This window comes from Prinia subflava, chromosome 23 (genome assembly GCF_021018805.1).
Source record: "Prinia subflava isolate CZ2003 ecotype Zambia chromosome 23, Cam_Psub_1.2, whole genome shotgun sequence".
Taxonomy (NCBI): domain Eukaryota; kingdom Metazoa; phylum Chordata; class Aves; order Passeriformes; family Cisticolidae; genus Prinia; species Prinia subflava.
Window position 1 is genome coordinate 1,324,872 of NC_086269.1, and position 21,936 is coordinate 1,346,807.

The following is a 21,936-nucleotide window of genomic DNA, read 5'->3' on the forward strand; positions in this document are numbered from 1 at the left end:
GACTGGGCACTGACCAGCACTGACCAGCACTGACCAGGCACTGACCAGGCACTGACCAGCACTGCCCAGCACTGACCAGGCACTGACCAGGCACTGACCAGGCACTGACCAGGCACTGGCTGGGCACTGACCAGCACTGGCCGGGCACTGGCTGGGCACTGCCCAGCACTGACCAGCACTGACCAGCACTGACCAGGCACTGGCCGGGCACTGACCAGGCACTGGCCGGGCACTGACCAGGCACTGACCAGGCACTGCCCAGCACTGCCCAGCACTGACCAGGCACTGCCCAGCACTGGCTGCCCGGCCCTCCCGTGGGCAGAGCTCACCTGGCAGCGCTGCTGGAGGTTGTTCCTTTAAGGCTCAGCAGGTGCAAATGCAGGGCTGGAGGTGCAGGGAGTATTTAAACCTGGCACAGCCCCCGGGACACAGAACACTCACAGCACAAACCGAGAGGTGCCAGGAGGAGCCCGGAGTGTGAGTAAAGCTGCTCTGGCATCTTTGGGAATGCCCAGCCTTTCCTTTGGGAATGCCCAGCCTTTCCTTTGGGAATGCTCAGCCTTTCCTTTGGGAATGCCCAGCCTTTCCTTTGGGAATGCACAGCCTTTCCTTGGGGAATGCCTAGCCTTTCCTTTTCCTTTGGGAATGCCCAGCCTTTCCTTTTCCTTTGGGAATGCCCAACCTTTCCTTTGGGAATGCCCAGCCTTTCCTTTTCCTTTGGGAATGCCCAACCTTTCCTTTGGGAATGCACAGCCTTTTCTTTGGGAATGCTCAGCCTTTCCTTTGGGAATGCCCAGCCTTTCCTTTGGGAATGCCCAGCCTTTCCTTTGGGAATGCCCAGCCTTTCCTTTCCTTTGGGAATGCTCAGCCTTCTGCAGGGCCATGGTGGGATGGGGAAGGAGAAGAACACGAGCTTTGAGCTGCTTTTGAGGACCCTTCCTCACACGGGAGGGAATATTTGGAACCATTTCATATTCAGAGCTCACTGGTGGGAGGTTGATTTCTTCTGAAAGAGCCATGGGAACGGGCTTGTGGCAGTTACGGTGTCTTCTCTGCAGCAGACTTTTAATATTTAATTTCTGAAAAAGAAAAAAGATTAATTATCATTACAATATTTGTATTAAGTTTTAACATAGGAAGCAAAAGTTAGTAATTATTACTGTAGTAATCTAAATTTTGTGACTCAGCCCGAGGTCATTACTGGCTTTTGAACCCCAGCAGGCAGATTTAGGAATTTTAGAAGAGAATTGCTGCAGTTGTGTCCTGAAGGAGCTGCTTTAGAAGCTCCCTGAAGATGTTTGCACAGTTACAGGAAGATAAATAGAACCTGAGCCTTAAATGAATGGGCTGGATGTGAAATCCTAAAAGTGAAATCAGAGGAGCCTGGCAGAGCCCTGTCCCCCTCAGAGCAGTGGGTCCTGCACACCCGAATTCCTCCTCTGCAAAGGAGGAATTATATCCCTAGAGATGTAATTCACTGCTAAAGTCCAAATAACCATCACCTAATTGCAATTGTTAATGAATCCACCCTTAATTAACCCCCAATTGTTAATGGCACCATCCATCCCTCCAGACTCCTGGGCCAGGGGATGTTCCTGCTCCTTGCAGGGAGAGGAGAATCAAACTAGAATAATTTAATAGTGCTGAAGCTGGTTTCACTTTCCAGCCCAAGAAGCAAATGAACCACAAAGGTCTGATCTGAAAAGCAACGAGTGGGTGTGTGGAGGTCCTGAAAGGAACATAAAGTCAGGTCTCAGGTTAGTGTAGAGTGGATCCAACAGAGAAAGGAAAATAAAATGGGGCCAGCAGCACAATCTCAGCTGGGATTTCGGTCACCACCATGAGCTGCCTGTTTATTCTATTTATTTTCTTTTCTGAAATATGTTGCTCATATGTTTAACCGACACAAACATTCCGAGTTCAGAGGGTCCCAAGCACTGCAGGCATTAATAAAAACTGCTGATTTCTTGGTAAATCCTGATAATTTACCTGATTTCCAGGTAAATCCAGATAATCCTCAGCAAGTTCTCCCTAAGTGCTTCTGCTCACTGCATCACCAAACGAGCCCCTCCTGTTTATTCTCAATATTGTAAAGGAGGCATCTGCTTCCTTTGCAGTGTTTACAGTGGGAAATGTTTATTTTCTGCACGTGTTTGGGTCAGCTCGATCTTTTACCTGGGAGCTGATTGCTCGTTCTTGACCCCATGGAAATGGGGTGGATTGGTGGCTTTTCCCCACTCCACAGCAGCAAATAAAACCCATGGCAAGGCAAGATCAGCAGTGACCTTGAAGATGTGAAAGATCCACTCCTGTGCAGGATGAAATTTGTGGCTGTGCCCTTTTTCTCATCACAGAAGCCTCCAGCACCTCCTCAGGTCACAACCCTCTCTACAGCAATTTACATCTGCACAGCTTCCCCACAGGTCTAAAGGATTTGAAATATTACCTAGATATAAAATATATAGAATATAGCAATGTATTACCTCTATGTTATTATTTCTTAACTATTTAAATAGCAGTAAAAATTCCATTTAAAAAGCCAGGAAGGCTCCCAGGCTGGAATGACAAATGGCACAATTAAATCTCTGTGTTTTGTCAATCCCATGGCACGTCCTTGACACTGGTCATTGTCAGGAGTAATAGTTAATATCTAATGGGCTGGACTGGGCTGATCCCTGGCAATCCCTGCAGCTGGAATTCTGCAGAATTTGGGAATTGGACTCTGGTCTTCCATGCCCAGGCAGAGCAGCTGCTGGCTCAGGTTTGCACAATTTGGGGGTCAGGTCCTGGTCACTTCCAAATCATCATAAATGTGAAGATAATTCTCCCTAGGACTGACAGAACCGCAAAAGCACAAAAGAAACTTGGGGAAATGGATGTAATGGGTGAGATTTGGAATAGGCAGCCTGGCCAGAGAGCACTGCTGCAGGAAACCTGGAAATATCAAAAATTAGGCATAGATAGAAATGGAGGGGAAGGGGATGGTCCCAGCCCAGGTCCAGAGGAGTGTCCTGGAAATGATCATCAGTCAATTTTAAGGGCACAGACACTAAAATCACATCTATAAAGGGGGTCTGCCCTCCTCAGGGCTTCACACACACCACTAAAATGTCCTTGTCACCCCGTGGAGCTGCAGTGGGGTTCAGAGCCCAGCACCAAATCAAACCAGAGAGTGTTACTCGTTCTCAGGACCACACGAAGACAACAACAAAATTATCTGTCCTGAGTTGCAAAGCAAGAGAAAAGGTCATTTGTTGTAATTTTCCCATTTACATTTTAAGAGCATCTGAGGAAACAGGGCTGGAGCCAGCTCCGAGCTGTGGTGTTGGTGGTGCCAGAGCACAGGAACCTCTGGTTTGGGATCTTGGAAACCCTTCCAGACCCGACAGAACAGCCTGGGCTGTGCCCCAACAACAGCTGAGCCTCTGAAGAAATCAGAATAACAGATTATTTGGATTTTACCAAAAATGGGCAAGGCTGAAGTGGGTCCTGCTTGGGGGCAGTGAGGTGACCACCAGGCAGGGGAGCTGTCAGCCAGGGGCAAACATCAAGGCCCTCTTTGTGCCACCTTGTTTGCTTTCTGCAGAATTTGTTGTGTTTGCCTTGCTGGCTACTCCTGGGATGTGTTTGAGGGAGAATTTTTCATGCTCAGTGAGTTAATTATTATCCACGGACAAGTGGGCATTGAGCAAGGAGAAATCACAATACAAGGAAGAGGCACAACAGAACACCTTTCATCTTAACAGGGAAATGAAAGCTTTCTTCTGCTGCTGGGAATTACCCTCAATAAAACTGGGTGACTTGATGCCCTGAAATCAAATTCTTCTGATTTTTTTATACGGGTTTTCCTTGGCACCTCTCATCAGCTCCTGTGGGTGCCTTCTATGAACAAGGATCAAGAGGTGTGCTCTGGTAAAATCTGATTTTTGGAGGAGCAGAGCTGAGGTAAATCCCTACAGCTCACTCAATTCCTCAGCAGCTGAGGAAAGAATTAAAGAGTAGAGGTGAAAATCGCACCCTTTTTCTCTTTCATGTGTCCTTGGAGAGACCAGGGAAGCAAAGAGAGTCACTAAATACAGGAATTCTGTGACACAGGGAATACTGGGATGAGATCCACGGGCAGTCCTGCTCCCAGACCAGAACAGAGATATCAATTCCCTTTTTCCTATCCAATTCCCCAACAGGAGCAATTAAAAACCAAATTTCTCTCTACTTCACATAGCCACAACCCTCATCTCCTCCAAGCACGAGCATTATTAGATAATTAATGTTTTGCAGAAGTGATTGTTCAAGACCTTCCTCGTCTTTTCCAGGGAATGAGAGAAAAATGAAGTTACTGGCGTTGGTTTTCCTGCTCGCCCTGCTCCCAGCGGGGTCTGCAAGAGGCAGGCACCTCCCCAAGGCAGCCAGTGAGTGTCACAGCTTTGGGGGGACCAGGGACCACTGGTGGCACTGGGAGGGGGCGAGGAGGGTCTGGGTGATGCCTGGAACAACCTAGAAACAGAGGGCAGACAAAGCCAAAAAGATAAAATTGGATGTATTTAATTTAATGAAGGGATTTCAGATGAAACCTCCCAAGAGGCTGCACCCAAAATGGACAATGGTCACGAGTTTCTCAGACTGAAATGACTTTGGTCTATTTGCATATCAATTAATTCTCCAATTCCAGCTTCAGGTAACGAAGGCACATTCCCCCATTTAACTTCCCAACAATTCACTTTTGTTTATCCCTTTTGGGGCCTGAGGCAGAGGGGTGTCCTGGGTTCTCAGGCCTGGAGGGATTTTTTTTCTGCCCAAAATGTGAAGAGAGCTCACTGACACTCTGTGTGGAGTTCAGAGTTATGCATGAAGGCAGTACAGGGTCTGAAAAAATATAAAATAAAATCTTAGGGCCTCATGGGGAGCATCTTTATCTCACGGGTGCCCCTTGCTGCCACGGGACCGCACGGGCACCTGATGCCACATGTGATGCCTTGGAAAGGCTGAGCTGGAATAGAGACTGGACAGAGCTAGAGAATAAAGTAGATAATTATTAAAAGGCCTTTGAGGGTACACCTTGGGTAGGACAAGAACCTGGATAGAGCTAGACTCAAAGTGGACACAAAATGGGCACAAAAGGGACCCAAAATGGGCACAAAATGGACACAAAATGGACCCAAAATGGGCACAAAATGGTCACAAAATGGTCACAAAATGGTCACAAAATGGGCACAAAATGGGCACAAAATGGGCACAAAATGGAAACGAAATGGACCCAAAATGGACCCAAAATGGACAGCCGGTCACGAGGTCTCACACTTTTGTAAGCTGTGTTCCATTTCCATACTGGGGTTTAATTGTCCAGTTACAGCTTCAGATTATGAGGTCCCACCCTTCTTGTTTTCTCTCTTCAGCCCACTCTTGTTTGTGCTTTTGGGCCTGAAGTTTGTAATGCCTGTCCTTGGTCTCCAGCAGGAGAAGGATTTGTTTTGTCTCCCTGCCCTGTGGAGAGAGCTCACTAACACTCAATACGATGCTCAGAGCTGCACCCCTGGGCAGCACAGAATATAAAACCCACAAAATCCAAACTCCAGGCACCCCGTGTGGCCCTGGGCACTCACACCCAGCCGTTCTCCCCGCAGTCTCCAGCCCCGTGTTCGGCCCGCGGCAGGTCCAGGGCGTGCTGGGCGGCTCGGTCACCGTGCAGTGCTTCTACCCACCCACACCAGTGAACAAACACGACAGGAAATACTGGTGCAGGCAGCAGGGCTCCAGGTGTGTCACCATGGTGGCCACCAACTTCGTGGCTCCCAGCTACCAGGGCAGAGTCTCCCTCAGTGACCACCCCGAGGCAGAGAACTTCCAGATCCACATCTCCGACCTGGGGCCGGGGGACAGCGGCACCTTCCAGTGTGGCCTGGGGGTCAACGGCAGAGGGCTCTCGCACACAGTCACCCTCAATGTTACTGAAGGTAATCACCACCTTGGACTCCCCAAAATACCCATTTCTTTGAGGTTTTTCCCCCTCTCCCTTTGAAACGAGGCTCCACCGAGCTGGAGGGGCTCTCAGGGAGGTTTAATTTCGGCCCCTGACTGTCCCTGTGCACAGGTCCAGATGTCCCTGAGGCTGCTGAGCTCTTCTACGTGAAGCTCCGCAGCACCTGGACCGTGTCCTGCGGCTTTGGGGAGCACACTGCCTCCATGAGGAGATACCTGTGCAAGAAGGAGAAGGACGGCTGCCGGAATATCGTCAACAGCTACCAGGAAATCGATCCTGACTTCCAAGGGAGAGTTCTGCTCACTTTTGAGGAGCCCCCAGGCTCGTTCAGTGTCACCATGACTCAGATGGACTGGGAAGACACGGGCTTGTACTACTGTGGGGCTGGTGAATATGGGAATGGTGGAAATTCAAAGGAGCTGGACGTGTTTGTCTACGAGGGTGAGCTGTTTCCCCCTTCCTCTCTCCTTCTCTTCAGAAGCACCACTAGCAGTCTTTATTTAGCAAAAATTTGAATTTCTCTTTGCTATTATCCCATTCTCTCATTTAAGCATTTCTTTCTATTCATTTAACCACCTGTAACTACTAAACCATCCCCAAAGAAAGCTGGGGTCCAGCCTTCACCTTCCCAGAAGTGCAGAGCTCTGCTCCCCAGCCCAAAACTCCAGGGGATAAATTCCACCCCCCAGCCTGAGGCAAGCAAGCCGCCTGTTCAAGCCCCAGTTCCTTCAATCTCAGACTGACAGGGGTAGATGGTCCCTCTAGCAAAGGGAACAAAGCTTTGGAATCTCTGTCCACAAAGCCAAAAACACTCAGAGAATTTGGGGAAAAGCGAGGCCTGAGTGTCCCTTTAGGATCAATTCCCACCAGTGCCAGGATAATCTCCTGAGGTTTGCACCCCTGAGCTTTGCCTGGCCTTCCTTCAGCCACAGCAGCTTTTTCTGCTCTGATAATGTTGATTTTCTTGGGAGGAAGCCCCAAGTGAGACTCTTATAACCTCTCATTTCATTCTTACCAACAGACAAAAACTTCCCTCACCTGAAGACCACGGTGACTGGAAAAACTGGAAGTTCAGCAACCTTCGAGTGCCTCTATGATCCTCTAAAGAAATCCTCCACGAGGATCTGGTGCAAGTGGAGGAAACAGGGATGTGACAAGATCATAGACAACACCGGCTACGTGAAGTTCAACTATGAGGGAAGAGTGGCCATGTTCGAGAACCCCGAAAACAAAACTGTGACCGTCGTCCTGAACCAGCTGCAGCCCAGGGACGAAGGCTTTTACTGGTGCATGTCAAACGAGCTGAAGGAGCAGCAGTCATCCACGGAGCTGAAGGTTGTGGAAGGTAAGAGCCGTGCACTGGCTGTCCTCTGCCTGCTCGGGAGGTGCAGAACCACCCCAAGTGAGCAGTTTGGCTTTTTGGGAAGAGATGTGGGCTCCGAGCCTGAACTCACCCCAGCAGATTTAAAAGTGGGACAGGAAGGTTCAGTTTTGTGGGAATGAGCTCACAGAAAATTCTTGTGAAGTATAAAAGAACCATGAACAGCATCCTTGGTGTTAATTTAGCAATGCAAGGAGCCCTTTCCCTCGAAGCTCCATCCTCTATCCCTGAAAGCACTCCCTGTGTGGGAAATTTGGATTTGAAGGGAATTCTCAAAGCCTGGCTGAAGGCTCACATAGCCTTGTACATCCACAGGCAAACTCTGAGGTAAAGTGTGCTGACTTAGGAATGCCATGGAATAGGACAGACGATGTTGAGAGAAAAATTCAGCTAGAAACAAGTTTAAATGATGGCCTTGCAAACAGACGAGATATTTTAGAGGAGTAAACTGTGCAAGATGCAGTGTAGTGAGACCACGTGGGGTGAAATAATTGGTGATTGGTGTTAAAAGTAATAAAGATTGGTGTTAAAAGCAGCATTGTGCAGCAGAAGGTAATAGACTGAAAAACATTTATAAGGTATTGTAACAAAGAAATAGCTTAGCTTCTAATTTCAGTAGTGTAAATCGAACATCTGCACCGTCTCACCCTTCTCGTGAGACTGAAAATAGAATAAAATCTTTAAAACGCCTCTCAGGAGTCCCACCTCTGTCAGGAGGAAGGTTTTTCTGACCCCCTGCAGCCCTGATGTCCTGTCTGCCCTCACAGGAGAACCTGCTCTGACGGGACAGAAGCTGGTGGAGGCACGAGAGGGCTCCCGGGTGGATCTGACCTGCTCCTACCCCTGCCAGTACTACTCCTACGAGAAGTACTGGTGCAAATGGAACTACACGGGCTGCCCCATGCTGCCAACGCCGGGGCAGGGGCTGCCAGGGCCCGCTGCCACCTGTGACAGCTCCACCAGGACCGTGGTGCTGAGCTTTGACCCGGTGACCAGGGAGGACGCGGGCTGGTACTGGTGCGGGGTGAGGAGGAACGGCGCCTTCGGGGAGGCCATGGCCGTGGAGCTGCAGGTGGGCACAGGTGAGCTCCGGGCAGGGCTGTCCCTGCTCTGCCTCTGTCCTGGCTGAGAAAGGGGCTGTGTCACCACCAAAATGTCAGTTCTTGGTGGGGGGATAGCCTACCTGACCTGCTGGCATGGGGTGGGATTTGTTGTTCTCAAAGCAGGAGTGTGCTCACTCAGGAGCTGGCTGGGCTCATTGACTGACTTTTAAACAAGACTTGAAGAAGGAGAGGAATAACGCCAGGCTTGCCTCTCCCTTTGTCCTGCCTTAAGAAGGGGTGTCACCACCAAAATGTCAGAGTTCTTGGTGGGGGAATAGCCTACCTGACCTGCTGGCATGGGGTGGGATTTGTTGTTCTCAAAGCAGGAGTGTGCTCACTCAGGAGCTGGGGAGTGTCATCAGCAGAGCTTTAAACCAGACTGGAAGAGGAAGAGGAACAATGCCAGGCTTGCCTCTGCCTCTGTCCTGCCTTAGGAAGGCGCTGGTGTCACCACCAAAGTGCTGGAGGTCCTGACAGGGGGATAGGACACACAGCACCGGCTCTCCTTGTGCCCGGCTCTCCATCACCGCTAGGCTGCAGCAGCTCAAAGCAGAACCGCTCCCACCCCGCAGCCTCCCGGTCCTCACAGCCTTCGGTGCCTTCATTCACTCAGTTTTGACTTTCCAGTCGTAAAAAAAAAAACAAAACCAAAAAAAAAAAAAAAAAACCAAAAAAAAAAAAACCAATAAAAAAACAAACAAACAAAAAAAACACAAAAAAACACACAAAAAAAAAAACCAAACCAAAAAAAAAAAAAAAAACAACAGTCTAAACCTCACTTCTTTCCACACCCATTTTACCTTTAAGCCCTGCTGATTGATTGTTCCTATTTTACAATATTCCTATTTTACAGTGCTCCTATTTTACATCGTTTAGTTTAGGCAGCACCTGGCACCTTTCAGGAAAAGAACTGATCGAGTTTGGGGATCTTGCTCCAGGGAGATTCTTGTCTGAATAAACAGGAAACAGAAAGGAGCAGGAGAGGCTGACTCCGACAGAGAGGGGCTTAGTCTCAGCTCAGGTGGAATATTTTGGAATTGAAAAGGTTTTGGGGGGAGGAATATTGTTAGAACCAGAGAAAGAGCAGAGCCCTGGGTATGGGATGCTTCCCCATCCTGAGTGAGTGATGGCCAAAGTGAAAACAGTGAAACTGCCCCGTTTCATTGCTTTTGCTGGGCAAAGAGACAGGAATAAAAGCAAAGCAAGGATGCAAAGTCTGATCTGGAAATATTAGAGGCAGAACTTAGAAATGAAAACCTTTTTACTTAGAATTGCAAGACTTTTCAAAAGTTCTTAGGCAGAGAGATCCCACTTGAGATTTCTGCAGTAAATTATTTGGTGTAGTAAATTATTTTGGGCAGTAAATTATTTGGTGTGAGAGGATTTTGGGCCTCAAACCCCCCTTCTGAAGAGCCTCTCATGGAAAGCCAAACCCCACGGCAGCTCCATGTTCACAAACACATCCCAGCAGGTTTTGTGTCCAATTATTCTCCTGCCTCTGCTCTCTAACCACCCTCCCTCCCTGGGACACACAGAGGGTGATGCCAAGCACAGCCCAGAGCTCCTGGATGTGGATTCCAGCCCCGAGTCTGGAGCTGTTCCCCCGGGAGGAGCCTACAGCGACGCTGAGGTGCGGAAAGGAGCTGCCCCAGACAGGTTGGTCCTCTCCATCCCCTGCCATTTATCACTTCTGGGGGGTTTACACGAGCCCGTTGTGTTTGTACACCCTGTGTCTGCTGTTTAGCAACACACAAAAATAACTTATCCCCAAAGAGTTTTGCTCTAAATGTCAGAGAAGATAAAAAGTGACAGCAAAGGGTGAGATGACTCACAATTAGTCTCCAATTCAAGAAAATAGTATCAGGAGGAAATTATTAGAGTACAAAACAACTATTTGAAAGTACTTCCGTTAATATTAGAGAATTTTCCTTCACGTATTTATAACCAAGCTGCTGATGTAGCTGTTTCAGCCTGACCTCAAAACTGTATTTTTGTTTGGTTTTTATTTTATTCTGCGTGCTAGAATCCAGTTAATTGAATTCACCATGCTCACTCAGAATTACCATCCTACCCAAATTTAGCCTGCTGGATTTTCACACGCATCATCCTCAGTGAGAACTCCCTCCCTCTGTTGCAGCTCTGAGGAAAGCCACGGCTCCAACACTCTGGCCTTGGTGCTGGGGCCTCTTGCTGGCCTGATCCTGATTGTGGTGACAGCTTTTGCCATTGTCAGATACAGGCAGCTGAAGAGATCTGGTGAGTCCCTGCAGCACTGAGTTACAGCAATACCCAAGTGCTGGGCTGAGCTCTCCTGGCACCACACCAGGATGGGCAGGAAGGTCCCTGCTCCTCCTGTGACCCCATCCAGGGAGCTCCAACCCCCTGCTCCTCATCCTGACCCATCCATGGAGCTCCAACCCCCTGCTCCTCCTGTGACCCATCCAGGGAGCTCCAACCCCCTGCTCCTCATCCTGACCCATCCATGGAGCTCCAACCCCCTGCTCCTCCTGTAACCCCATCCAGGGAGCTCCAACCCCCTGCTCCTCCTGTGACCCCATCCAGGGAGCTCCAACCCCCTGCTCCTCACACTGACCCATCCAGAGATATCCAACCCTCTGCACCTCCTGTGACCAATCCATGGAGCTCCAACCCCCTGCTCCTCCTGTGACCCCCTCCAGGGAGCTCCAACCCCCTGCTCCTCCTGTGACCCCATCCAGGGAGCTCCAACCCTCTGCACCTCCTGTGACCAATCCAGGGAGCTCCAACCCCCTGCTCCTCCTGTGACCCCATCCAGAGATATCCAACCCTCTGCTCCTCCTGTGACCCATCCAGGGAGCTCCAACCCCCTGCTCCTCATCCTGACCCATCCATGGAGCTCCAACCCCCTGCTCCTCACCCTGACCCATCCATGGAGCTCCAACCCCCTGCTCCTCCTGTGACCCCATCCAGGGAGCTCCAACCCCCTGCTCCTCCTGTGACCCCATCCAGGGAGATCCAACCCTCTGCTCCTCACACTGACCCATCCAGGGAGCTCCAACCCCCTGCTCCTCCTGTAACCCCATCCAGGGAAATCCAACCCCCTGCTCCTCACACTGACCCCATCCAGGGAAATCCAACCCCCTGCTCCTCCTGGGACCCATCCAGAGAGCTCCAACCCCCTGCTCCTCCTGGGACCCCCTCCAGGGAGCTCCAACCCCCTGCTCCTCCTGGGACCCCCTCCAGGGAGCTCCAACCCCCTGCTCCTCCTGTGACCCCATCCAGGGAGCTCCAACCCCCTGCTCCTCCTGTGACCCCATCCAGGGAGATCCAACCCTCTGCTCCTCACACTGACCCATCCAGGGAGCTCCAACCCCCTGCTCCTCCTGTAACCCCATCCAGGGAAATCCAACCCCCTGCTCCTCACACTGACCCCATCCAGGGAAATCCAACCCCCTGCTCCTCCTGGGACCCATCCAGAGAGCTCCAACCCCCTGCTCCTCCTGGGACCCCCTCCAGGGAGCTCCAACCCCCTGCTCCTCCTGGGACCCCCTCCAGGGAGCTCCAACCCCCTGCTCCTCCTGGGACCCCCTCCAGGGAGCTCCAACCCCCTGCTCCTCCTGTGACCCCATCCAGGGAGCTCCAACCCCCTGCTCCTCCTGTGACCCCATCCAGGGAGATCCAACCCTCTGCTCCTCACACTGACCCATCCAGGGAGCTCCAACCCCCTGCTCCTCCTGTAACCCCATCCAGGGAAATCCAACCCCCTGCTCCTCACACTGACCCCATCCAGGGAAATCCAACCCCCTGCTCCTCCTGGGACCCATCCAGAGAGCTCCAACCCCCTGCTCCTCCTGGGACCCCCTCCAGGGAGCTCCAACCCCCTGCTCCTCCTGGGACCCCCTCCAGGGAGCTCCAACCCCCTGCTCCTCCTGTGACCCATCCAGGGAGCTCCAATTCCCAGAGTGTCCAGGCTGGGACGGAGCCCAGCCCTCTGTGGGCTTTGCCCATTCTGTCTCAGCTTCGCCTGGCACAGAGGGTTTGGGTCTTGATGTTCTCCCACCCACTCTGAGCGAGGCCTGAGGGGTTTTTCCTCCTCCCTCTCACCAGACCTGGTGTCCGTGGGAAGCTACAGGACCAACATCAGCATGTCAGACTTCGAGAGCGTGAGGGACTTCAGCGCCAGCAACGGCGCCAGGGAGAGCCAGGAGACCCCCATGGGAGGGGACGGTGAGTGCCAGAGCCAGCCCGGGGTCAGGGGCAGCCCTTCCTTCCTGAAACACCCCACAAAAGCCACAGAAACCCCTGCCAGCCTCTGCCCCCTCCCCAACACCTTCCTTTCTCCGCCTGCAGAGTTCGTCACCACCTCGGACACTCCGGAAAGCGCTGCTGACACAAAGAAGGCAAAAAGGGTAAGTGGAGGCAGGAGGGAGCCACTGACCTGGGAGATGTGGCCACTGACCTGGGAGACGTGGCCACTGACCTGGGAGACGTGGCCACAGCCCTGCAGTCGGTCCCGCAGGGGCTGTCTCCTCCCCGGGGCTTTATTTACACCCAGGTGCTCCCCATTTCACCCGGATCCAGCCCCGTGGGTGGGTCTCACCCCGTCCTGACTCCCTGGGTTAGCAGAGACATCGACAGCAGTGACTTTGCTTCAAGACACAAACCAAGGCAGCCCCAGGCAGCGCCAGGGAGGTTGGGGTTGCTGGCAGAGATACAAATCACGGGGATAAGCAGATGGCTGGAAACCATCACATCCCACTCCTCAGTGGTTCGGGGGGAGCAGGGAGGGCTCTGCCAGTGCAGGGGCTGGGATTTGCTGTGATCTCTGCCTGTCCCTGATTTTCTCTGCCTCCCCTGCCCTGGGATGAGGTCGTGGCACCATCTGGCAGTAGCTGCAGGTGCCAGATTCAAGCCTGATTTACAAAGTCCCCACTTGAGGAGAGGCGTGGGCGCTGTGAGTGCCAGGAGCTGAGCAATCAAGAACCAGGAAAGCCCAGCAGCTTTAGGATGGACAGGCTTGCCAAGAAATCCCAAACCTGGGAGCCTTTGGGGTGTTCCCGGGACGATGCTCACATCAAGCAGGGCTGTCCCACTCCCCCAGCGCCATCCCGGGATACCCAGGACTGCTGCCCATCCCCATGCCCTGACTGTGTCCTCCTGTCTGTCCTTCCCAGAGCTCCAAGGAGGACGCTGAGCTCGCCTACTCCTCCTTCCTGGCCACCTCGGACAGCATCGCCCAGGGCAGCGCCGGGGGGGACGGGGCTGTGTCCCCTCCCCAGGCCTGAGCGTGCCCCAAGGACCAGCCAGCAGCTCCCCTCACTGCTCCCAAAATTCGCTGTAGCTTGAACTGTTGGGGGTTTTTTGGGTTTTTTTGCTTAAATTCAGCTTCAAGTGGTGATTTAGGAGGAACGGTTTGATGTCAAAGGGGGTGGAAGTGCAGGTCTGAGCGGGGAGGTTGGGCTGAGCTCGAGTGGCTCATCCCAGCAGCAGCCCCAGCTCCTGCACTGGGCTCTCACAGGGCAGAAGGAGCATTGTGAAGAAAAAAATTAAAAAAAAAGAATTTCCATTCTCTTTTAAAGGCAGCTGGAAAACCCTTTAGAACAGCATCTGATGCTTTTGATTCCTCTGAGCTTTCCTGACCTGCGGGCAGCACCTGCAGGCCAGTCTGGAGTGTTTGCACGAGCAATAAAAAATGCAGTGGCTTTCAGCAGACCAGGGAGCTCAGGGTCTGTGGGATGTCACAGGAGAGCCCACCCAGAGGGGCACAGAAAGGGTGGAAAAGCTGAATATTCCACAGACAGAGCAATGTGGGAAGCTGTGGGTGAAGAGGTGCCAGCAGCAGGCCAGGTTACCTGGCAGACACTGAGTTTCACTGAGCATTGACACAAATTACTCCTGAATTGTGGACTCCGGAATTTCACTGAGCATAAAACACAAAAAATCCCTGAACTGTGGATTTTCAGCGCTGGGGTGAGCAGGGCAGCATCTCCCTCCTGGCTCACCAGTCCTCACAGCCACGCTGCACCTTCCTGCCAGGTGAGCTGAGCACTCACCTGGAGCATCCCCTGTGCAGAGGGGGGAAGGGTTTGGATCTGGGGAAAGGTGTGGAGGGACAGGGACAGGGACAGGGACAGGGACAGGGACAGGACAGGGACAGGACAGGGACAGGTCCAAGGAGGGGCAGGGACAGGGACAGAGACAGGGATGGGGACAGGGACGGGGACGGGGACAGGGACAGGTCCAAAGAGGGGCAGGGACAGGTCCAAGGAGGGGCAGGGACAGGGATGGGGACAGGGACAGGTCCAAGGAGGGACAGGGACAGGGACAGGGACAGGGACAGGGACAGGGACAGGGACAGGGACGGGGACAGGGACAGGGACAGGTCCGTGCCTGCCCGGAGCCGCTGGAAGGGAGGGAATGCCTGGCTCAGGTGCAGCAGGAAAGGCGTGAGCCTGGAAAGCATCCCCGGCGGGCAGCGGCGGCAGAACGGGCTCGGGTTTGGAAATCTCGGAGAGGAGAAAACCCCTTCTGCTCTCCCTTGGCAAATCCTCTTCCTCCTCAGCCCTTCCCCAGCTCCGCTCCTCCCTGGCTGCCCCGGGAGAGCAGCAGCGGCTGCAGCCGTGGGTGGGAGGTGTGAAATCCCTGATTTAGGTGGAAGCACTGAGCCAGGCAGGGACGGAGGGTGTGAGCCACGGCTGGGGTGAGCTGTGGTTCTGACCCCAGCTGAAGGTAAATAATAAATAAATAAAGCCCCTGAGCTGTGATCCAGAGCCCAAAGATCCACAAGGAGCTCAGCAAGCAGCTCATGGAGGGGGCCAGCGGATTCCCTGAGGTCAGGGACGGGCGGAGGCACCCGGCTGCATCCCAGCATCACTGCCAGGGCTGGATCTTCAGCAGGGAATGGTGGAATGTCACACACACCCTCCTGAAAGAGGGATGGAGCCGAAAAATCAGCCCTGCTGCGCCCTGCAGGGCACGGGGAGATGGGTTCAGCTGTTGGGAAGATGTGTTCCCCTGTTTGGGGAGATGTGTTCCCCTGTTTTGGGGAGATGAGTTCAACTGTTTTTGGGGAGATGTGTTCCCCTGTTTTTGGGGAGATGTGTTCCTCTGTTTTGGGGAGATGTGTTCCCCTGTTTTTGAGGAGATGTGTTCCCCTGTTTTTGGGGAGCTGTGCTCACCTGTTTTTGGGGAGATGTGTTCCCCTGTTTTTGGGGAGATGTGTTCCCCTGTTTTTGGGGAGATGTGTTCCTCTGTTTTTGGGGAGATGTGTTCCTCTGTTTTGGGGAGATGAGTTCACCTGTTTTTGGGGAGATGTGTTCCCCTGTTTTTGGGGAGCTGTGCTCACCTGTTTGTGCCCTGACAGCCGGACAAACTAAACCCTGAGAAAGTGAATTAACAGAATCACAGCCCTGCAAAGGTTTCCTCTGGAATTAGGAAACACCCGAGGGAGGGCAGTGAGCAGGCAGAGATCTTTCCTTTGGAAGTGAATCACAGATGCCCCCAGAGCCCCTCGTGTGCTGCAGGGAAACGCTGGCGCTGTCCCCAGCTGGGATTTAGGGCACGCAGCACCCAAAGTGGGAGAGAACAGAGCAGAGCTATAAATAATTTACAGTTTTGGGGGCAAACCGGGGGGATTCAGCAGCACTGAGGTCTGAGTTTGGTGTTTCTGGCGTGCCTGGGAGGATGCATCAGCCCTGGCATGCCAGAGTGACAGCGTCTGCTGTAAAAGGACACCACAGAGAATTCAGAGAGTTTCAGCAGCAAGAATCATATAATTCCTCAGAATTCTGACACACAGACTCAGCACAGTTTCAAGTGGGGTTTATTTACAGTCATCACAACCAATTTCCACAAAACTCACTACTGAGTGTCAGTAAATTGCACAATACACTCAAGAACATTTTTCTATTCAGCAACCACATATCTTGCACAAAAAACCTTTTTTACTGATAGGGCAGAAAATATCATCTCAAAAGGAAACACGGATTTCTAAGGCCTGAGACACCTGCTAGGACCTGTTCTTGGAAGCATTTCTCACACTGTACTTCTCATTTCAGCCAGATCCATCAGTGGCAGCAGCCCTGAGACCAAATCCGGGTTTATGCAACACCAGCAACACCCGAGTCCTCCCAGCACTCATTCCCCACATTCCCCAGCCAAAAAAACTGTAATTTAAACAATAATTTTATGACATGATCACAGTTTAGGTCTGCCAGCAAGAGAAACCCCTGTGGGTTTTTCCTGGGAGCATCCTTGGGTAGCAGGAGGGCGATGCTGATTTAATCAAACTCGTTATTTCTGTCTTAATGAGGGCTCTGCTGAGGTCCCTGGCTGGCAGAGCACTCCGTGTTTGCCTGAACGTTTGCTGAGGACCTGCACTGATGCAGGGATTTATTGTCCCTCTCACCTCTGCAAAGCCCCTGCAGCTCCTCAGCCCCGGCCGGCCGTGGGTAATTAACGCCGCTCACTAACGAGATTTCTCCATCCAGTCCAGGAGGATGTCCAGCTCCCCCAGGGATTTCATGGCTGCAGAGGTGACGTCCAGCTGGAACCATGCAAAGGAAGGGGCTGTGAGCAGAGAGCATCAGTACAACCCAACGTAAAGAGAATCTCGATATTTAAATTTTAATTTAATTTAAATATTAATCACCAGGTGCAGTCACCAACTCACCCCTTCATAGTTTGCAAGTATTTGCTTGAATTTCTCCGTGGATTCCTCCCCACACACGCAGTTGTTCTGCTCACGCTGGAAAAGCAAGATCAATTCATTCGTATGGGCAGTTAATTTTTAAAAATAAGATTTCAGGTTCTGATTTTGCTGGGAATCATAGATTGAGACGTTGTGGGAAAGGCTGCAGGTCCCAGAATCAGGGTGGAGCTGCCTCGACAGACACCAGGACAGGACAAATATTGGGCTTTGGGACCAAGGGGGGATTTGCTGCTCAGTGGGCAAACATAAAAACCTCTCAGTGGACAGAACGCTCTTCCCACCACTCTGCTTTGCATCCTCATTAAAACCATTTAGATAAATCAAGACTTTGCAGCTTTTTAAACCTCCCAGGTGGGTTGACAGGTGAAATATTAGGAGATGCAGGAGGCCAGGACTCACACACTGCCCCAGCTCCCTCGTGGCGCTGAGGAAGGAGTTGGCAATGCTGCTGATTTTCCTGTTCACAAACGAGTCCTCGGTCCTGCAGTGCTTGAAAACTTTGTCCACGTAGAAGGTGAGCAGCTGATGGGTGATGCAGCATCTGTCTGAAGACTTAGAAAATGAATTTAATGACTAAGAGTTCTTCCAAAGGGTGTGACCTACAGTCATGGCCTGGGATAAAGCATCTCTGACAGGAAACTCATGGTAGCTGAGCACAGCAGGACAGTTTGACTCAGAGAAAGCTTCAGTGGTGCTTGATTGAAGCTGATAAAATAGGGGGGAAATCATTTTGGGCGGATTTTCCAGGAGAATCAACCTCAGCAAGCCTCACAAAATAAAACCAGCTGATTCTGCAGCTGGGTGTCAGAGGCTGAGACCTCAGAGTGGCTCTTGCCCGGAGCTTTGGGGTGTGAGGAAGCTGAAAATTACTGATTTATGACAAATTGCCCTTCCCAGGGTCACCTCCACCTGCTTTTGGATCCTGCAGGGGCTCCCCAGCCAGGGCCACCTACCTTAACTTTGTGGAGGGAGTGAGGGTGGGACAGGATGCTCAGGCTCCGGATGGGGTCTCTGGATTGCTGCGGAGAGGACGGAGATGGGCTCCAGCTCCAGGGGGGCTCCAGCGGCTGCCAGGGGCTCCCCCAGCCCCCAGGAGCCCAGGAAATACTCACAATATTGGCTTTGATCGCTGTGAAACCAGCCCTGATCTCCGTCATGCTCATGGAGACCCTGCAGGGTCCAAAGTGGAAGATTTTGTCGCCGGCTGCAGGCATCAAATTCACCCAGCAGGACGTGGAGAGGAGGCAGAGGAGCAAGGGGGATCCTCTCATGTCAGCGGCCTGGGACACCTGCCCGAGGAACAGAACACTCCTCATTATTTTCCTGAATAACACAACTGAGATCCATGTGAAAATACGCACATTTTATATAAAACTTGTACATCTGTATTAAAAACCCCAAACTCATTAGTATCCCTGACCCATTTCCTTTTTGCTCCCCATGAGCAAGAGAAAAAAAAAAACAAACAAAATCAAATATTTAACAGGAGAGCTCAGAAAGAATAGGCAAAATAAATAAAATATCAGTTAAAATGCATCTAAACAGAGTTCTTCTGAAAAAAAATGTTATCAGAAAAATAAATACAGTGAAATTAAATTTTTAAGTCTAATGACACAGAAGTAACAGGAGGTAATGGGCTGAAGTAACAGATCCCAAAAGAAATGTTTCCCTCTGGAATAGCATAAGTCAAACACAAGTTTTGTTAGCAATGAAAATTAAGGTTATTAATGAAAAAAAAATATTTCAGAGGTAGGAATACAAGGAAACACCCAAAAGGACACAGAGCAAAGGGGTAAATTCAGGATCTGACCTTGTTCCTCAGTGTGGCTTCACCTCTCTCTCCGCCGTGTGACCTGGAGAGCTCCTGGACGCGTTTTTATCCCGGTACCAGGAGGAAATAACTCCTGCAGGAACTTTTGGGATTTTTCTTGCTTTTCCCAGCACATATTTCCCTCTGTAATTTGCTGAATTAATGAGCTCGTGCGAGGGACCAGCTCCCTCTCCCAAAGGTGTTTCCCTCACCTCCAGAGGCGGGAACTGCTGGCGTCACGGCGTGGCTTTTCTTTTGGGAAGAGGGATGTGACCCAAAGCTGGGACCATCCCGGGACGTGGAGCAATGCTGGCAATCCCCTCCTGCAGGGAGGCCCTTCCCAGCTCCTCACGGAGCTCTGGGGATGTGGGAGGCTCGGTGGCATCACCCGTGATCCCAACACCCCAGGACTGCTGGCAATGGACCTGGGGGAAGCGGTGAAACCCAAGTCCAGCGTTTTCTTCACCCCTGTCCTGGCACAAGTGGCCTTCCCCTGCCACTGCCAGGGAATCCTGCTCCCAAATTCAAGGAATCCTGCTCCCAAATTCACAGAATCCTGCTCCCAAATTCAAGGAATCCTGCTCCCAAATTCACGGAATCCTGCTCCCAGATTCAAGGAATCCTGCTCCAAAATTCACGGAATCCTGCTGCCAGCTTCAGGGAATCCTGCTCCCAAATTCAAGGAATCCTGCTCCAAAATTCACGGAATCCTGCTGCCAGGTTCAGGGAATCCTGCTCCCAAATTCAAGGAATCCTGCTCCCAAATTCACGGAATCCTGCTGCCAGCTTCAGGGGCTGCTGGTGCCAGTCTCCTCAGCTCCTGGACACGTCTCCATCCCGTGTCCCTGGTGCTGGAGAAACACGAGCTCAGGGGTTTGGGAGGACACAGCTCCCACCCTGCTGGCACAAGGGGAGGTTTCCAGGGTCACAGGTGACTCAGGTGATCGTTGTTCACAGTCCCATCTGTCACCCTGCAGAAGGACAGGAATCTCACTGACCCCTTCCCAAGGCCCCAAGGATGTCACCAATCTCGGTGGCACGGTGACATCCACAATTATCCCACCTCAAACTTTCTCTGCTGAGCAAAACTGAGGACCCAAGGACCAGGCATGTTCTCCTGCCACCATTCCAGCCCCAGGCTGTCCCCAGGGAACCAGGGTTTGTCAGCTGGGACACGCTGTCACACGGATGTGGCAGTGCTGCTGCAAACCCCTGCGCTGCTGGCTCCGAGGTTGGTTGGGATGTTTCTGTCACCCCTTCAGAGAGAGCTTCATTCAGTCTAAAAAACAAAAACACGCAGCTAAATGAACTCCCTGCAGTTTCTGGGGCCAGGAGGGGTGGTGAGCTGGACTTAGAGGACACTGGGGTGGCAAAGTCACCCCTCTGATGCCAGAGGCAGCCTCTGGAGTGGGTTCCTGCCTGTGCCTTGGGCCAGGGCTGTCCTGCAAGGAGCTGCTGGGTGATTAATTAATTAATTGATAACTGAGCTCAGTCTTGAGCTGAGATCTGTCACCAGGGGAGGACTAGACAAATGGATTTTCTGCCCAGGCTAGTCAGGGCGTTGCACAGGGTTGCTGCAGGGATTTTCTGCCCGGGCTGGTCGGGGTGTTGCACGCAGGGTTGCTGGAAGCTGTGCCCGCCGTGCCTCCCTCACCGGGCTGCAGATCAGCCCGAGGGCAGGGCCCAGGCTGCAGCGGGCTGGGTTTGCCCTGGCTGAGATGTTGGAGGGATCTGGGACTGCACAGAGCTGTCAATCCCTGCCTCCCTCCCCCGGATCCCTGCCTGGAATTGCAGGAAGGGTTTTGCTGGAAGCAGAGGAAGCGGCAGCATCCCCGGGAGCCCGGTGCACACCCAGCCCGGGTGAGGAAACAAGGGAAGAGCAGCGAGTTCTTACCTCATTATGCAAATGGCAGAAGACATGAAAGGATTCCTTTATTTCTGTTTGTTTGTTTTTTTCCTTATGGTAACTGAACTGACGCCCAGGATGGGTCAACCAAGGCAAGGAAGGGATGTGGCTGTGGAGGAGGTGGAGGAGAGAAGCTGGGATGATACAGAACAGCAGGGAAGTGCTGGATTGGCGGGGTGCAGGGCCTTGTACAGATCTCTGCAGGTGTCCCTCAGCCCCTCTGTCCTGTCACCGACCTTCAGCAAAGCAAAAGAACCAGCAGGACCCTCAGCACAAGGGCAGGGAGGAGGAGAACCCCACCGGGGTGGGGACAGCCCAGAGAGGTTTTCATTTGGGGGTTTTGCCCTCTGTGGTGATGGAGCACCCCAAGGTCTGGGGGATGGCCAGAAGCCTCCGGTTCCAGAGCAGCTGAGCTGGGACCAGCAGGGCTCCCGGGATGGGAGGCACCCCCAGACCATCTCATATCCCATGGGCAGGGACCCCTCCCACTGTCCCGGGATTATCCAAGCCCCGTCCCAGCCTGGCCTTGGGCACTGCCAGGGGTCGAGGGGCAGCCACAGCTGCTCTGGGCACCCTGTGCCAGGGCCTGCCCACCCTCCCAGGGGAGAATTTCCTCCCCAAATCCCATCCACCTCCTCCCTCCGGCAGTTCAAACCATCAGCTCGTGGGATGGATGCAAATCGCCCCAGCGTGGCTCTCCCGAGGCTGTCACCAAAACACCCCCAGCAAAAGAGCGAATCACCCCTCCTGTGCTCTGGGAAGGAAGAGGGAAAGAGGGAGCAGGGATTCCTGAAACTCAGCAGTGCCCAGGAGCGCAGGGAAACGGGAATTGGCTCCCGCGGGCGCTCCGGGCACGGGTGAAGCTTTCGGGGCGCTGCAGCGCCGGGAACGGGGCAGGGGGAGCGCTCCTCACCCGGGAACCCCTCCGGCCACCGGGGGAGGGCTCCTCCCTCGGGATTTGTGACAGGCACGTTGTGACAGGGCGCTCCGAGGGTAGCGACAGCCCAAACAACAGGCAGGGGCAGCAGGGAGGGCTGGGATCCAGCACAACCTGCCAAAGCCAGCCCTGG

General features: G+C 52.6%; 2 protein-coding genes across 2 annotated transcripts; one reads left to right on the forward strand and one right to left on the reverse strand.

The window, feature by feature from the left end:
- Nucleotides 1-334: 334 nt before the first annotated feature.
- PIGR (polymeric immunoglobulin receptor) lies at nt 335-14,238 on the forward strand. The gene is made up of 11 exons (XM_063418676.1): nt 335-477; nt 4,314-4,409; nt 5,622-5,951; nt 6,089-6,418; nt 6,999-7,322; nt 8,126-8,440; nt 9,997-10,117; nt 10,599-10,717; nt 12,548-12,667; nt 12,791-12,849; nt 13,615-14,238. The coding sequence occupies exons 2-11, from the start codon at nt 4,328-4,330 to the stop codon at nt 13,723-13,725; spliced, it is 1,911 nt and encodes a 636-aa protein (XP_063274746.1). The 5' UTR covers nt 335-477; nt 4,314-4,327; the 3' UTR covers nt 13,726-14,238.
- A 1,415-nt stretch (nt 14,239-15,653) lies between these two features.
- LOC134561363 (interleukin-20-like) lies at nt 15,654-18,641 on the reverse strand. The gene is made up of 5 exons (XM_063418287.1): nt 18,263-18,641; nt 18,104-18,169; nt 17,550-17,702; nt 17,112-17,186; nt 15,654-16,985 (listed from the first exon to the last, which is right to left on the reverse strand). Exons 1-5 carry the CDS (start codon nt 18,464-18,466, stop codon nt 16,908-16,910), a joined length of 576 nt encoding a protein of 191 aa, XP_063274357.1. The 5' UTR covers nt 18,467-18,641; the 3' UTR covers nt 15,654-16,907.
- Nucleotides 18,642-21,936: the final 3,295 nt, after the last annotated feature.

Excerpts from the sequence above, each read along its gene's own strand:
- PIGR (XM_063418676.1), top strand. The coding sequence starts at position 4,328 with ATGAAGTTACTGGCGTTGGTTTTCCTGCTCGCCCTGCTCCCAGCGGGG. Across the intron at positions 4,410-5,621 it reads GCACCTCCCCAAGGCAGCCA|TCTCCAGCCCCGTGTTCGGC; the intron begins GTGAGTGTCACA and ends TTCTCCCCGCAG. Across the intron at positions 10,118-10,598 it reads AAAGGAGCTGCCCCAGACAG|CTCTGAGGAAAGCCACGGCT; the intron begins GTTGGTCCTCTC and ends CCTCTGTTGCAG.
- LOC134561363 (XM_063418287.1), bottom strand. The coding sequence starts at position 18,466 with ATGAGGAGTGTTCTGTTCCTCGGGCAGGTGTCCCAGGCCGCTGACATG. Across the intron at positions 18,170-18,262 it reads CAGCGATCAAAGCCAATATT|CAATCCAGAGACCCCATCCG; the intron begins GTGAGTATTTCC and ends TCCTCTCCGCAG. Across the intron at positions 17,187-17,549 it reads CGAGGGAGCTGGGGCAGTGT|CGTGAGCAGAACAACTGCGT; the intron begins GTGAGTCCTGGC and ends TTGCTTTTCCAG.